This window comes from Fukomys damarensis, unplaced genomic scaffold (genome assembly GCF_012274545.1).
Source record: "Fukomys damarensis isolate Sample0158 unplaced genomic scaffold, DMR_v1.0_HiC HiC_scaffold_11, whole genome shotgun sequence".
Lineage (NCBI taxonomy): Eukaryota > Metazoa > Chordata > Mammalia > Rodentia > Bathyergidae > Fukomys > Fukomys damarensis.
Genome location: NW_022900923.1, coordinates 44,726,226 through 44,741,091, shown reverse-complemented (window position 1 = coordinate 44,741,091; position 14,866 = coordinate 44,726,226). Strand labels below are relative to the sequence as shown.

At 49.8% G+C, this 14,866-nt stretch overlaps 1 protein-coding gene across 3 annotated transcripts in view; it reads right to left on the bottom strand.

Moving 5' to 3' along the window:
* The window catches only part of Mapkapk2 (MAPK activated protein kinase 2), a 31,044-nt gene that overhangs the window by 6,641 nt on the left and 9,537 nt on the right, over nt 1-14,866 (bottom strand). Inside the window, exon 1 of one of the 3 annotated variants that reach the window (XM_010613125.2) lies at nt 10,599-10,679. The exons of the other annotated variants lie outside the window; for them this stretch is intronic. Coding sequence (XP_010611427.1) covers nt 10,599-10,664 — 66 coding nt within the window. The 5' untranslated portion in view covers nt 10,665-10,679. Of the gene's footprint in view, nt 1-10,598; nt 10,680-14,866 lie in introns of those variants that run through there. 3 annotated transcript variants of the gene reach the window in all.

Below are 14,866 nucleotides of genomic sequence, written 5' to 3'. Positions count from 1 at the left end.
AAAAAAGCGTGTAACCCAGTGAGAGAATGCCCTGTACTTAGTAAAGTGCACAGCTTCCAGAGCAGCCCAGCAGGAAGGGCCTCTGTCGCCCCCTACAGGCCCACAGGCCCAGAGACCCAGGAAGGACTCTGAGCTGTCAGGTTTACTGAGGCTGTTTGTTATGGCGTGGCTATGGGTTTACCACCAGGAGGGGCTTGAGCCCCAGACAAGTTTGTTGATTTGGGACTTCACAGCCAGAGGGGGTCAGGAGTCTCCACCAGCTCTGTCCACAGGCGGAGGCGATGATCCAGACCTGGCCATCTACTGCCATCTCAGGGAGGGCACAATGCCCCAGACATGCTGGGACCTGGGGCCCGGGCTCCAGGGCTCCAGGCAAGTTCTGCTCCTCCCGCCAAGGGCAGCACAATGCCAGGCCAAAGGAAAGTGAGGTCATGTCCACACCACACTTCAGGCTCACACAGACTCCTCAGCAGGCTGTCCCAAGAGCCAGGGTTTCAGAGCCTAAGGGCACAACCCCAGGCCTGCACTGCCTGGGCAGGGAAGCCAAGCTACCCTGCCCATGGAGCTAGATTAGGGCTTCTGAAATAATATTCTTGAAGGTGACTGAGAAGTACTGGACAGCTGCTAGACAGAGTATTTTTCTGTCTTAAAAAAAAGAAAAAAGGCCTTTGCACATTTGTACCTTTTCTCCCAACCCATTTCTAAAGGTCATGACCAAATTTATCTGTTTAATCCCTCCCCTTTCTCTCCCCTCTCCCATTCCTCGCCCGGATGTGTTTCCTACACTGGGAAAGTTTCTGTGCACACCCCATCCTGTTGCTCCCTCTCCACTACCCCAACTGTCTCACAGATGCCCCCCAGGGTGACTGAGAGGAGAGCTACACCAGTCCTCACCTTCTCTACAGGGAGTGGACTGGAAAGAGGAGGACCACAGTAACCTTTCCCAGGAAGATACCCACCCACCACACGGTAACTGACACCCACTGGGCACGGGTTTCCCGGAAATCCTTAGCTACATTTGAAAAGCGACCAGAATCATGAAGGCAAGAGCTTCGAACTGGTCAGGCAGCCTGGATGGCATCAGGTAGAGCCTGAGCACTGGACACCCACACATAGTGTGGCGCACAGACAGCCCAGGGAGAGCAATGGAGAACATGCTCATCTGGAGTACAAGTGTAGAATGGGACAGGGCTAAGCTCCCAGCCAGGCGACAGGGCAGAAGCCACAGTTCCCAGGCCACTGCCGGAGCCACGGCAGAGTGAGCTAGGTAGGGCAGCTGGTGCAACCAGCAGCTGGCAGAGTCACAGGGTAAAGGATACACTCCTCTGGCGTGAACAAGGACAATAGAAGCCAAAGAGCCCAGGACCACAGTTCTGAGGGCCAGAGACTGTACCGGGAGGCCGGCCCACTGAGAAGCCATGGTCCAGGAGCAACTGTGACACTTGGGAGCCTGTGCTAAGCCTGGCACCCACACTGGACTGAATCAGCCCCGTGCAGTTTGCACCTGAAATCCTCCTGCACTGTAGAAAAGGTCAGTTGTATGTGCTCACACTGGGCCACAGCCAAGGCCACTGCCCAGTGTGGCAGGGGTCCAGACCAGCCACAGGGTCCACAACCCAGGGAAGGGCCTCCAGGATGGTGGCAGTGAGAGACGGGCGGTTCTGGACCTCCATGGGGGGCAGGGATGGTCCCTCCATTCTGGCCTCCCTTCGCCCTTCCCCTGGACTTTCCATCACAGGTCCAAGCTGAACACCAGAGAAAAGGGAAGAAATACAGGGCCTGGGGCCTGCAGCACACAGGCAAGGCAGACACGAGGATAAGATTGGGAAGGAAAAAGCTCCACGCCTCAGTGTTCAACCCCGCACAAGCTCCACTCCTTATACTGTGTGAAAGAGGGAGTTTTTAAACTCTGTGTGCCTTGGTTTCCTTATCTGATGAATGGAATAGTAAAAGTCCTTAGACCTCGTGGGTTCTCACACACACAGGTATGAATTATAGGAATGGTGCTTGGTGCATAGCTAGCGCTGCAGTGTTTGCTGCTACTATTCTGCTCCTGCTTCCATGAGCTCGTCCTGCTGGGGGTGGGGGCAGCTGGGATCCCGATCACGCCTGCTGTTATTAATAGCTCCAGGCCCTGGGTGGTGGAGGACCCAGGAGGTCGTGGTCGGGGTTAGGGGACAGGCTTTGGCACTGAAGCCCTGAGTTCTCCCACCTGATGCCACCGAAACTAGGCAGCTGGAGGAGGGGTGTGCATGTAACGGGAGAAGGAAGACATCGCTTCCCGGGGCTGATCCTGATTTGGTGCCAAGGATGAGGCAAAGCCCGATTCAGGCACCACACATGCTGCTGCATGATGCATGTTGTCAAAGAAGACCTCTGCACAACCCAGAGGTCGTGGGGGGCATGCGTGTGTCACATAAACCCCTGGGGCTTCAAGCTCAGGTGTCCCTCTGTCCCGGGACCACAGATGCCCCTGCCACACACAGGGAAGCAGCCAGGCATGGTGCTTGCCCAGTGGAGGTGGGAGGGCCCGTAGGCTGTCACCTTCTCACACCCACCCTGGAGGGAGCGTCCTCATCTGCATGGGGGACAGCCCATGACCATTACAGGAGATTCGGTCCAGGCCTTTCGGATGTCCGTGACGGGGCTCAAACGTGAACCCCGCTCTTGCTGCTCCTCAGCCCCCTCCGCGGCACTCCATGGAAGGCAGGGAGAGCGGCATCTGCCCCGAGCTGTCAGGAGGGCCAGCAATGCCAGCAAGGCCAGCAAGGGCGCTGAGAGTGACTTCGACATGAACCTGCTCACGCTGAGACTGTGCCCGTAAGATCCTACCCTGATGTTCCAACCACACATGCAGCTTTCAGGGCACACAAAGCCCTGCAGGTGCTCACCTGAACCAGGCATGGCAAACGAACTCATGCCGGCAACAAGGGGGGAAAAAAAAAACGCTTTTTGAAAAAATGAGAGCTGAGGCTGTGGCCCAGGAGACCGCAGGCTGGGCTCCTACCTCCACTGCCCATCTCCACCGCCCATCTCCTAGTTTATTCCGTCTGCAGTCATGGGAAGATACTGGAGATGAGCATTTCACAGGGCAGTGAACTCCCAGACTCCCATCAGAGGATGAGTTACTATCTCTGTCACTGTCTGAGGTGGCACACTGTTCTTCTATAGCACAAATCTTGATTTGCAATTAAAATCAACTTCTTTATCGGAAAGTAGCTAATAGTAAGTAAAAAAATCAAGTTGCAAAACCTTATATAATCCCTGGGCTCCAGATCTATTTATTTATGCCATATAAACCTGTCTATCTAGACACACATGAGCATGTATGTCCACATATTTGAAACAGAAAGCACAGCAATACTCAGTAAGTTAATAATAATCTCTGAAAGACAGAATCACAGATGATTCACTTTTATTATATTTTATTTCCTAGACAGTTTAGCATCTAATATGTCTTTTTTTTTTTTTTTTTGGTTTTTGAGACAGGGTCTCACTAGGTAGTTCAGACTGACCTGGAACTCACTGTGTAGCCCAGCCTGGGCTTGAACTCACAGCAATCCTCCTGCCTCAGCCTCCCGAGTGCTGGGATTACAGGCGTGCGCCACCACGCCCGGCTCTAATACTCTTTAAAAGACAAAGAAGCTTAGCTCCCCAAATTTTAATCAGAGTGCCACCCATCCCGGCCTTAGGACCACGAGGCAGTGTCTGGGGCTTCTGACAGTTCTGCCCAAGACTGCACTGCCCCAGTCTGCAGGCCACAGGCGCCCTTGTGAAGTCTTGAGCAAAAGGCAGCTCATGCCCCACCCCACTGCCCTCTCCAGACACAGCGGTCCTCAAGATCCCTGGGGCTGTCCCTGCAGCCAGAGCCTGGGGAACTGAGCCCCTACCGCCCGTGCTAGCCAAGAAGGGAGGTGGGAAGAAGTCAGGAGGCCACAGGGCTGGGACACTGTCCTCATCCCAGGGGTCTCCGATGGGTCCTTCGATCCTTGGATCTAGAGCCAGAGTGTCACAGGGGAGGCACGGGGCACCTGCCCTCTCTGGCCTAGTGTGTGTGAGGGTAACGCCAAGCAGCCTGTGCCCACGGGAGACTCATACTGTTACAGAAGGGACATGAGAAACACGCTGCAAAGGAAACAGTGCTGCCAGGCTCAGGACTCACTCCCCGAGATCACGGACAGCTCCTAAGCACAGCTTCCACCCAGCTCAGCACAGGACTGCGGGAGACACGTGGGCTAAACGCCTCCTTTCCTTCTCCATCTCCTGCAGGACAACCTATGTCCTCCTTCCAGAACCTCTCATGGGACTCGGCCAGACAGCTGAACTAAGCAGAAACCTAACGAGATTTACAAGCCTCAGAAAGCGGACAGGTAAGATGGATGGCAGCACTGCTCTTCACGTCCAGGCACACATTCTGCTGGAAGGCAAAAGTAAAAGAGTCTTATCACAAGGAAATCCCTGTCCAAAACACAGCTGACCCTGACACCGGGATGTCCCATCGTGAAGGCCCTAAAAACGTCCAGGCAGGAAGACAGCCACCTCCACCATGGATGACAGCCCTTCGGCCCCTCACTCCCCAGAGCAGACACAGGGCTGATCACAGAAGACGTACTCAACAAAAAGCCAAAGGCTTAAAAGTCACATCTCGAGGGCCTGGCTAGGGATTTAGCTCAGGGCACCACACCTGCCTCGAAAGTGCAAGGTCCTGAGTTTGATCCCCTGTACCAAAAAAAAGTTATACCTTGAATGATCAACTTTCTAAATATTTGCACATGCGATGGATAAAAGGCTAAACTCTAAATAATCAATGATAAAAGATTAAATGATAAAATGGCTAAGGGTAGAAGAGCAAGAACATGAAGTTCAAAGGAACACAGATGGCCAAAGAAAAGATGCCAGCTGCAACTCGTTAAGAGAGAAATGTGTAGATAAACAGGACAGTTTCACCAGGCTGGCAAAACTTCATGTTTAACCGAAACAAAACTCCCAGATTTATGCAAAGATTTTGGGAGAAAAGGCATTCTTCTCATAAACTCATTCAATAGGGCCATAAACATAAAATAGCAGTTTTTGAAGGAATCTGGTCGTATCTATCAAAAGTAGAAATGTTCAAATTTGGACCTGATTATCAACCGGCCAGGAATCTCTTACAAACTGCACTCATTAAGCACTTTAATGGCAAAAGGCTGGAAAGCACATAAAGGCCCCAGTAAGGTAACGGCCCGACAAAAGTTAGCAGATCCACACACGGGAACACTGTGCACCCTTGTAAAGAAGGGGCTCCTCACCCCGCGGACAGAACAGGGTGTTATTAAATGGGAGTGCAGACACAGAACAAAGTGAGATCTGGCTTTGCGCTTAATGTTCTAATTTCCTAAATAGAACTGACTTTCTTTTTCCAGTACTGGGATTGGATCTAGGGCCTGGTGCATGGTGAGGCCAACACTCTACCACTGAGCTCCCTTCTCAGCCCTTCAGACTTTTTCACTTTGATACAGGATCTTGCTAGATGCCTCAGATTTGCAGTCCTCCTATCTCAGCCTCCCAAACAGCTAAGATTACACGTGTGTACTGCCAAACCCAGCAACATCTCTTAACTCTTAAAGTACTGTAGATCACAGGGGAAGTGGGAAGGCTAGGGGAAAGGAAATAAGGGACAAGAAAAAATATGAGGAAAGGAAAAAATGGAAACAAAGTCTTTGTAAATATGGGAGGGTGGAGGGGGTGAAGGGAGGGCAGGGGAATGGGAAAAAATGAGAACCAAGACCTGTCATGTAAAGATGCAAGATCCCAATGATGAATGCAACTGCACTGTATACCTAAAAATAAAAAGTACCAATAAAGTCAATAATATAAAAAATACTGTGTATTAATAAAGACAAGTAGCAAACACACCAAAAGGTTAATTAGTAGTTTATTATAAATTATAGCTCTATGGGTGATATTTTCTTTTGTATATATTTTTTTAAATTTCTAATCCTAGAACGTATAATTCTTTGTGTAGCTTTATTGCTGTTACTGTTTTATTTCTTAAGACAGAAGAGAAAGTGCATATGGATTTGTGGCTGCTTAAATTTTTCTGGAGGAATTTTTTAAAAAAGTTAACAGTGCTCAACACCAGAAAATAGGCACTAGAAAGAGGTGTATACTTTTCTTCTTTCCCTTTTCATTTTATAGTTTTTTTGTGCTGTTTGAATCTTTACCATCCACCTAAACTTTTTACAAATGAAATCAAAGAGTTTAGATTCTGACTGCAATGTACCTCTGGTCTTTCACCCAAACCCGGCCTGAGATGGCGATGCGGTTACAGGCGCCCCACAGACAGGCGCTGCCATTCCAGTTCGAGACAGGGGAAGCAGGGATCGGGACGCCACCCTGCACCTCAGGAGGAAGGCAGACCCGGCGTGGATGTACGCAGGAGGCCGAGGCGGCAGAGATGACAGCAGGTGGCCTAGGCCCCCGCCACTACTGCTACGCACGCCTGACCACGTGGAAATGAGCACTGCACACAGGGCCGCTCGGGGCCTTGGGTAGGAAACCCCAAGGGGGCGTTTTCATTTGCACCACACCCATCATGTGCAGGGCACACTTCGTATGTGGAAAGTGTTGCTGTATTTAATCCTCCTACCAGTCCTGCAGAATGCAGCCCCTCACTGGCTCCCTTGTACAGGGGCACCAACCAAGGCCCAGTGAAGCGGCTGGCCCAGGGCCGGCCCCTGGAGAACGACAAAGATTCCAGCCTCCAGTCTGACTGACTGACTGAATGACCTTCAGGACAAAGGCGGCTGAGCTGCTAAGCTCCGGCTGCTTCCCCTCCCTCCTGGTCCTGGGCAGCCCTGTCCTGTTTATCTCCACATCCTTCGGGCCCAGTGCAGCACCTGGCACAGCAAGGTCACAATACACACTCACTGACTGAATGGGCAGACTGTGCATCAGGGCAACTTCACAGTGTGGCTTCCAACAAGGCACAGGCATTTGCCCTGTCCCACTGAGAAATCCAGAGATCTTTCTGACCGAGATGGAAGGAGGTCAGGAGTGTTGCTTCTCGCCTGAGCAGCTCCACCAATTCAACCTGCACAAGTGCAGAGCAAATTTAAAGTTGTAATTTGAGGTAGAAACTGCAGTTTCACCTTCACCGCCCATACTTGGCAGAGGGAGGTGCGGGGAAGAAAGGGGTGCACAAATCAGGCAGCACGCACACACCCCTGGTCCACAATTCCATACAGCCAGCACCAGAAAACAGCTAACGATGAGCACAGGAAGATGGAGCAGAGCGCTAGCTGCGCTAAGAGGGAGGCCACCTGGAGCAGATCTGAGCCCCTCGCCCACGCAGTCACACGGCAGAGCTCAGGTCACACTAACACCAGCACCTCCATGGCAGGGAAGTGTATTCCTACCTGCTCAGACATTACCCTTCACCCATGCTGAAGATCTAAGCACTGGAAGGGTTACTGAGCTGAATGCTGACCAGGAAGGAAAATCCAGTGATGTTTAAAAGCGTGTGCACACACACGCACAGACTCACATACACACACTTTGGTTAGTAAAACCAGTAATAACAAGAGCATCACACTGAGAAAGTAACCTCCATAGCTTAGTTCAAAGGAGAGAAGAAAAAAGCCCAGAGACAAAACCAGTAGCTTAGCCTAGACCAGTACCTAATGCTGAAACAAAGCAGCAGCTCTGGCACGGATCCCCACAAGAAATGTGTGGCGGTCTTGCCCAAATGTCTAACAGATGAACTCTGCTACTCTAACACAGTAATCCCGGAAGAAGGCAGGAGGCTGCAGCCACAGGTCCTGCCACAGCACGGGGAGAACCAAAGAGCTCAGCTACTGAAGGGTGTGTCCAAAGACTCAAACAGCTGCCGGTTGGCCAGGCAGACCACAAGAGAGGGGCAACAGAGGCAGACCAGCAGGATACCTCCAAAGCTGTGAGATGGACGGGGGGCTGGGGTTTGTGTACGAAATGTTCATCTCTCATATGGCCAGCTTTTCTATCAGGAGAATTTGCTTCAGAGTAGAGCAAGCTAAACATTTACAACCACAGAAACACATGTATGTGGGCTCTTTTTTTTTTGCCAGCATCAGATTGATTTAAGCCTTTATCATATGTGTGTACTCTTAAGGAAACCTCAAATCCAAACTAGACCAAGAAGCAACGTGCCTTTACTCAACAAAGACAGTTACAAGATGTCAATCTTAAAAAAACCACATCCCAGGATGCAGCAAGAAGCCACGGGCAGGCTCCATAAGGACTACTGGCAATTGCTCAGCAGCCCTGTGGCGAAGGAGGACGGCCACTCGCGGGCTCAGGGACAGAACACAGTCCCTCCCGGCCACTGGGCTGTGCACACTGCAGCAGTGAGAGCGATCCCATGGCACGCAGGCTGCAGTGCACTGTTGCTATCACTGATCTAAAAGGTACGCCATCACTGCACTAGACTAAGCACTCAGGCTTGGTGGACTCACAGGCTAGCCAGGGGGGAAACAGAAAAGATCTGTAAACAAAACCATTTTTTTAAAAATGCCAAATAAAAGGATAGAAGCAAGTGGCATCTCTTTGTTTAAAGGGAAAGGGATAAGTAGGGTGGACTCTGGAACATAACGGCCTCTTCTGGCAAAGAAGAACAGATCACAAGCTGGACCTTCACCACCAGCCTGGGCTCCCTGAGAAACCACAGCAAACTTGTCTCATTTCCTTTTTAGTAAAATGAATAAAGTTATTTACCAAAAGAAGGCCAGGCACAGGGCCCTTGACTGCTGTAAAGCACAAAGACAGTCTGCTGCCAGACCTCTGGGATGACAGTGAAAGAGATGACAGAGCATTGGGAACATATCTGCAGTGGCTGTAAATGACCAATTATAAGGTGATGTTAAACAGCTCGAGGACAGGCTGCCGAACTCCCTGGCCGGCCACTCTGCTCGGGACCTGAGTGACTGGCAATGACATGGCCACCCAGCCAGGCCCCCGATGTAAGTCATGAAGGACTCACCCTCACCTCTCGCTCGCCCTCGCTTTGCCACAGAACCCATCCAGGCGCATCTCTGGGAGGAGTCAAGTCTGTCTGCCCTGCCCAGTCTTGCTGCCCCCTCTCTCTGGCTTCCAGGTGGAACATTTGCTCTGTTCCAATACATCCAAGGGCATCTGAGCAGGACATTTTCCTCTTAAACATCTCCACCAGATAAAGGATAAAATCCAAATTCTGAACTTAGTCACCCAGCTCCTACCCACTTCATCTCTACCACCTCCAACATCCCCCTCAGAAGTGAGAGCAAAGGCTCTGCCAGAGCCGCACTGCCTGGGAAGGGGCACAGCACCCCACGCCTGAGCAAAGCTGAGCTCCACGACCTCTAACAAGCCCTGTCTTTTGATGCCTCCAGTCTGCGTTTCTCAAGGACCAGCATGTGCCAAGTGCCTGTGAAGTCTTTCTAACCACTCTGAGGCAGAATTAACCCCTCTTAACAGAGAGACGTAGGGAGGAAAGGAAAAGGGTACAAAAAGAAGATATATCAGGTACACGTACCAACTCCCCACAATGAATGTGATCACTATTGACTATGAAGACATACTAATAAAAGACAATAAAATAAAACAGTCCTTCTTTCCTCTTGTTATATTCCTATTATGATTTAGATCTAAAACATCTTCCAGTCTTATGTTCTCGAAGGTGGAACCTGGTCAAGAGAGACGGGTCACTGACGCTGTGACCTGGAAGGTGCGTTCTTTCTCCCAGCTCCTCCCTCCGCTTCCTGACCACCATGGTGTGAGCAGCACTCTTCCACCACGCCCTCCCACCACCCTCCCACCACGCCGGCTCTGCCTTGGAGCCAGCTGACCATGGACCAGAATGCTCTGAAAACCAGAGGCAACGTAATACCCGCGACAAGTTGCAGGTGTCAAATATTTCACCCCAGCAATGGGAAAGCTGACTAACACAATTCCCATGAGACTGTTAAACTCCTGGGTCAGCACTCACTGGCATTATTTACAAGACAGTTCCTTCTCCTGCTGGGCTAGAGGTTGGGCCATTCAGCAAGTTAATCAAACCTGCAAATACCCCCCCACACACACACCCGGCGGTCGATGTGCCAACAGGCTTTTAAAAGACTACAGCAGAAGGAAATAATGGAATGGGGTACGGTGGCACACACCTGTAATGCCAGTTATGCAGGAGACTGAGGCTGGAGGATCTCCAGTTCCAGGCTACTCTGGGCAACATAGCAACACCTTGTTTAAAAATAAAATTAAAAGGGCTAAGGATGTAGCTCAGTGGTACAATGCCTCCCTAGAATGCACTAGGCCCTGTGTTCAACCCACAGTATGGCCAAGGAGAGAAAGAAAATGAGCCAAAACTACCCCCCACCCAAGGTCACATGGTAGGAATCAAAAACTCATTCCCAATAGCATAGAAAGAGAACTTTCTCAACTCAGATCTGAGTAACACAAACGTGAGTGAGACCAAAGGCTCTGCCAGAAGCCAGCTGCCTGGGCAGGGGCACAGCACCCTCGCCAACGGGCTGTGGAACCAGGGCGAGTGTCCCAGCTTCCTGCGCTCTAGGCCCTAGCTGTAACACAGTGGTAGCAGTAGCATCTACCTGGTCGGGCTGTTGCTTAGTTAATGGTAACAGTGTAACTGTACTTAGAGTTGCTCCTGGCTCCATAAACTTTTGTTTGTTGTTGTTCTTGTTATTAAAAGCTGCTTCTAGAAAAGGAAAGAGAAAGTATAGAGCATTGTGGTTACAAGCAAGAGTCTAAAATTAGACTGCCCCAGTTTCAAAGCCCAGCCTTAAGCTTGGTAGTTTGCCTGGCCTTCACCAGCTGCACTTCCCAACTCTCCATCAACCTCACCCTTCAAAGGAGCTAAGGATAGTCTCTGTCAAACAACTGTGTCAGCACTGCCCTCTTCAAACTGGAAATAAAATCTCTATCAGTAAAAGCTACTAAAATAGATTATTGTACATCCTACCATAGAATAATATGCAATTATCAAAACAACGAGGTAGGGGCCGGAGATTTAGCTCAGTGGTGCCACCACCTGCCTTGCAAGCACAAGGTCCAGAGTTCAATCCCCCCTATCAAAAAAAAAAACAAAAAACCACACACACACAAAGTAGATCTAGATACACAGATATTGAAAGCCCTTCAAATAGATATTCATGCCGGGGATTTAGCCCAGTGGTTCCTCAGCCTGCCTCGCAGGCACAAGGACCCCAGTTCAATCCGTACCAAAAACAAACAAACAAATAAATATTCATGCATGATAAAAGGCAAGTTGCAATTTGATCCAATATAATATAATCCTAACAGGGCTGGGAATTTAGCTCAGTGGTTTTGCTGCCTGCCTCACAAGTGCAAGGACTGGAGTTCGTTCAATCCCTGGTACCAAAAAAAAAAAGACAATAATAATAATAATAATAATATGATCCTAATATGACACCATTGTAAAGAAACCTTTTTTTCTCAAGACAGAGTCTCGCTATGTAGTTCAGACTGGCCTTGAGGTCTATGTAGCCCAGGCTGACCCCACACTCACAGCGATCCTCCTGCTTTAGCCTCCACAGTGCTGGGATCACAGGCCTGTGCTGCCATGCCCAGCTCATAGGATGTTCTGAAAAAGCAAAAGCAATGTGTGTGCACGTGTGTCTGTGCGTGTGAGCGCTCACCTTGGTTTGTAAAGCCACATGAAACCACAAAAATGGCCATGCAAACCAACCCTAATCACCACTGGAAAAAAAGTGTAACTGTCTCATGACCTTTAAATTTTTCTGTCAAAATAGTATAAAAGGGCCGGGAATTTAGCTCAGTGGTTCTTGCCGCCTGCCTTGCAAGCGCAAGGTCCTGAGTTCAATCCCTGGTACCAAAAAAATAAAGTATAAAAATGCCGTCAAGTTATAAATGAATGAGCAAGTTAAAAACAGTAAAACTCATATTTAGTATGCTGTGATTTAGAACACTGGAGATACTGAGGACAAGTGTTTTACTTCTCTGTGTAATTGTCAGCCTGAGCCCTGGGACGGTGCTGGCCGCTCCATCACTTCCAGACACGCAGAATGGTCCCATCCGTGCTTTCTCGCGCTTACGCTCCTCTGCACCCGCCTCTGACATTTTACCCTCCGTGCTCTCCTTATGGTGAAGCAGCTCCAGAGTGTTGTCGATGTGCAGTCCTGTCCCGATGGCACCCCCTCCGTCAGGACCCTGTCCCCGGGCTGTCCGTGCGCCACTGCCCACCCCGAGCTCCTCTGTCCACAGGAGCATAGCCCAGGACAGTGGCAGGGTCCGAGTTCCTGCGGCCAGCTGCCCGTTCTCCAGCCTGTCACACTGGGCTCGACTGCACCTCCAGCGTTACTACTTCCTACTTCTTTGCTGAGATTTCATGCCACTGGCCGATCCCCTCTAGGGACTGTCCACTTTTTATAAACCATCACATGAGTTTCTCAAGGAGGTAAGGAGGCAACACAACCACACACCTTCCTGTCTGTGTGTGAGACAAACAGAGAGGCAGCAATCAATCACTGGCTCTTAAAGAAGCAGCGTGACCGGCCTGTGACCGCTGTGAGCATCTGCTACGTACGTAGGCCCTGTGGACTGCAGCACTCAGAGCCAAGTTCATGTTCCATGAGTTGACGCACCACAGTGACTGAAATGGGAGGCCTGGCACTGTCTAACTCCTGGTAAATCAGTCATGCGTATCAGAACCATAAGAACAGGACGACTGTGCAGAGACCAGTCTGCAAGTGTGTGACGCTTTGGTGACTCCTGACTACTGGAAAGTTTACCCTCTGGGAAAATCTACACTGGGAAACAGTTGTCAACCTGGGCTGATGTTGCCCTGCAGGAGATATTTGGTGACTGTCACAACTTGAAGGGTTAATTAGACGATTTCAACTGGCATCTAAAGAGTAGAGGCAAGAGAAGCTGCTAATTCCTACAAAGCACAAGACAACCTCCACCAAAGATTTATTTGATCTAAAAGGTCAGTAACATCAAAGCTAAAATTGCTGTTCTAAACCAGAGTTTTTACTAAGTTAATGTTAATTCCTTTCTCAGCTGGTGGTGGCAAAGGTTAACAGAGACGATGACAAGTAGAAAGTACACAGTCAACACTGTAACATCAGAGGCTCAACAGTACTTCAAGCTGAGCATTAAGACAGCCTTAGATTCCAGTATTTTTGACAGTCACTCGTGTGATCTGAGACTATGATGTGGCCCCTGAAGAGTAAGCACTGGCTTCAGCTCGGTGACAGATCAAGTACCTGGATCGTGCAGAGATTCAAATCCAGCCATGCTCTGTCCTTACTTCTCACACATCTAGAACCCACACCTAAATTCCAGCACTCAATCCTAGGCAGGACATTTGAAATAAGAGCTTGAAACTCCCCTAGGAGGACAAGAGTGTCACAGATCTGAGAACCAGGACCCATGAAAAACAGTCCAATCAGCAGGGACCACTGGCCCAAGGAAGACAAACCCTGAAGGAAGCTGAGGCACTGGGAGTGGTAAGAATCCTAAAATCCTACAGAGCTGTCACACAAAGCAGCTTGAATGAGACCCACCCTATGTGTCTCCTCCAGGGAAATTGTAGGAGCACAGAAGGAACCACAGCAGGAACGTCACAAGGCACTCAGCCCTCTCCTGGCATCAGCAGAGCAGGAGTCTGGTGAGCTCTAAAGGACAACTGAAGTTGGGTGAGACATTCACCTACATGGGCAATGAAGCACTTCCTAAGAGTCACACTTTGAAGTGCAGAGTATGTGAGAGCTGAGAGGCAGGCAGGAACAAGAAGCAAGAGCCTCAGTAACACAGCGATCACACCCCTAGGTATTTACCTAAGCGAAATGAAAACATCATGTCCACAAAAAGACTTGTGCAAGAATGCTCCTTGGAGCTTTATCCATCGTAGTCAAAAACTGGAAACAACCCAAATGCCCATCAACAGGAGAATGGATAACCCAATTATACCAAAGCAACGGAATACTTCTCAACATAAAAAGGAGCAAAACAAGCAACCTTGTGGACAAACCCCACATGAAGGCATTCATGCCAATTATCCCATTTACATGGCGTTCCACAACAGGAAAAACCAAACCATAGGGGAAAAAGTCAGAACTGTGATTTTCTGAGGGGATGGCTAGGAAAGAAGTAGAGGGAACTTAGGACAATCAAACCTTTGTCCCCCATGCCGAAGAAGCTTGAGTCGCACACATGCAAACATTCATCAAAACTCACCAAGCCTGTAGTAACTAACGTGAGACTTACACATTTCACTGTTACATAAATTTTAACACCCCCCCAAAGATGCATGCACAAATGACTGAGCCCTCATTAATGGCTACATATGCTGAACTGTTTGGGAGTAAAACACACGGATACCAGCAACGTACTATGAAACGCATCCCCAGAGTAAGCCTGGGCTGTAAATGGACACAGACCGAAAGATGGAAAGAGGCTTGATAAAGCCAACAGGAAGAGGTAAACAGCAGAGTCTAGACGACTGAGCATGTGGGTGTTCACCGAAAGCTCTTTCCAGTTTGCCACATATGCGAAATATCTCACAATAAAATGTTGTAGGAAAGAAGTGACAGCCAATAGCAAGAAGCAAAAGGGAAAGAGGTGGTCAGGAGGTCGTGGGAGGAGAGTGCAAGGGGAGGAGAGTGGACCAGTTTCAACCTCCTTGGAGCCTCTCGAGGTCAGAACTGCTAAAGGCCTGGGAAGGGGCAGGACTGGCTGAGAAGGGACACACGCGAGGCTGGTGCTCAGAACTCTGGTCATGAACTCTCGTTCCTACGGGGCCAGTTCCGTCACCGTGAGACCGTGTGTGATCAGGGACAGTCCCTGCCCCTCTGGCCTTGGCTGGTGGGCTCCA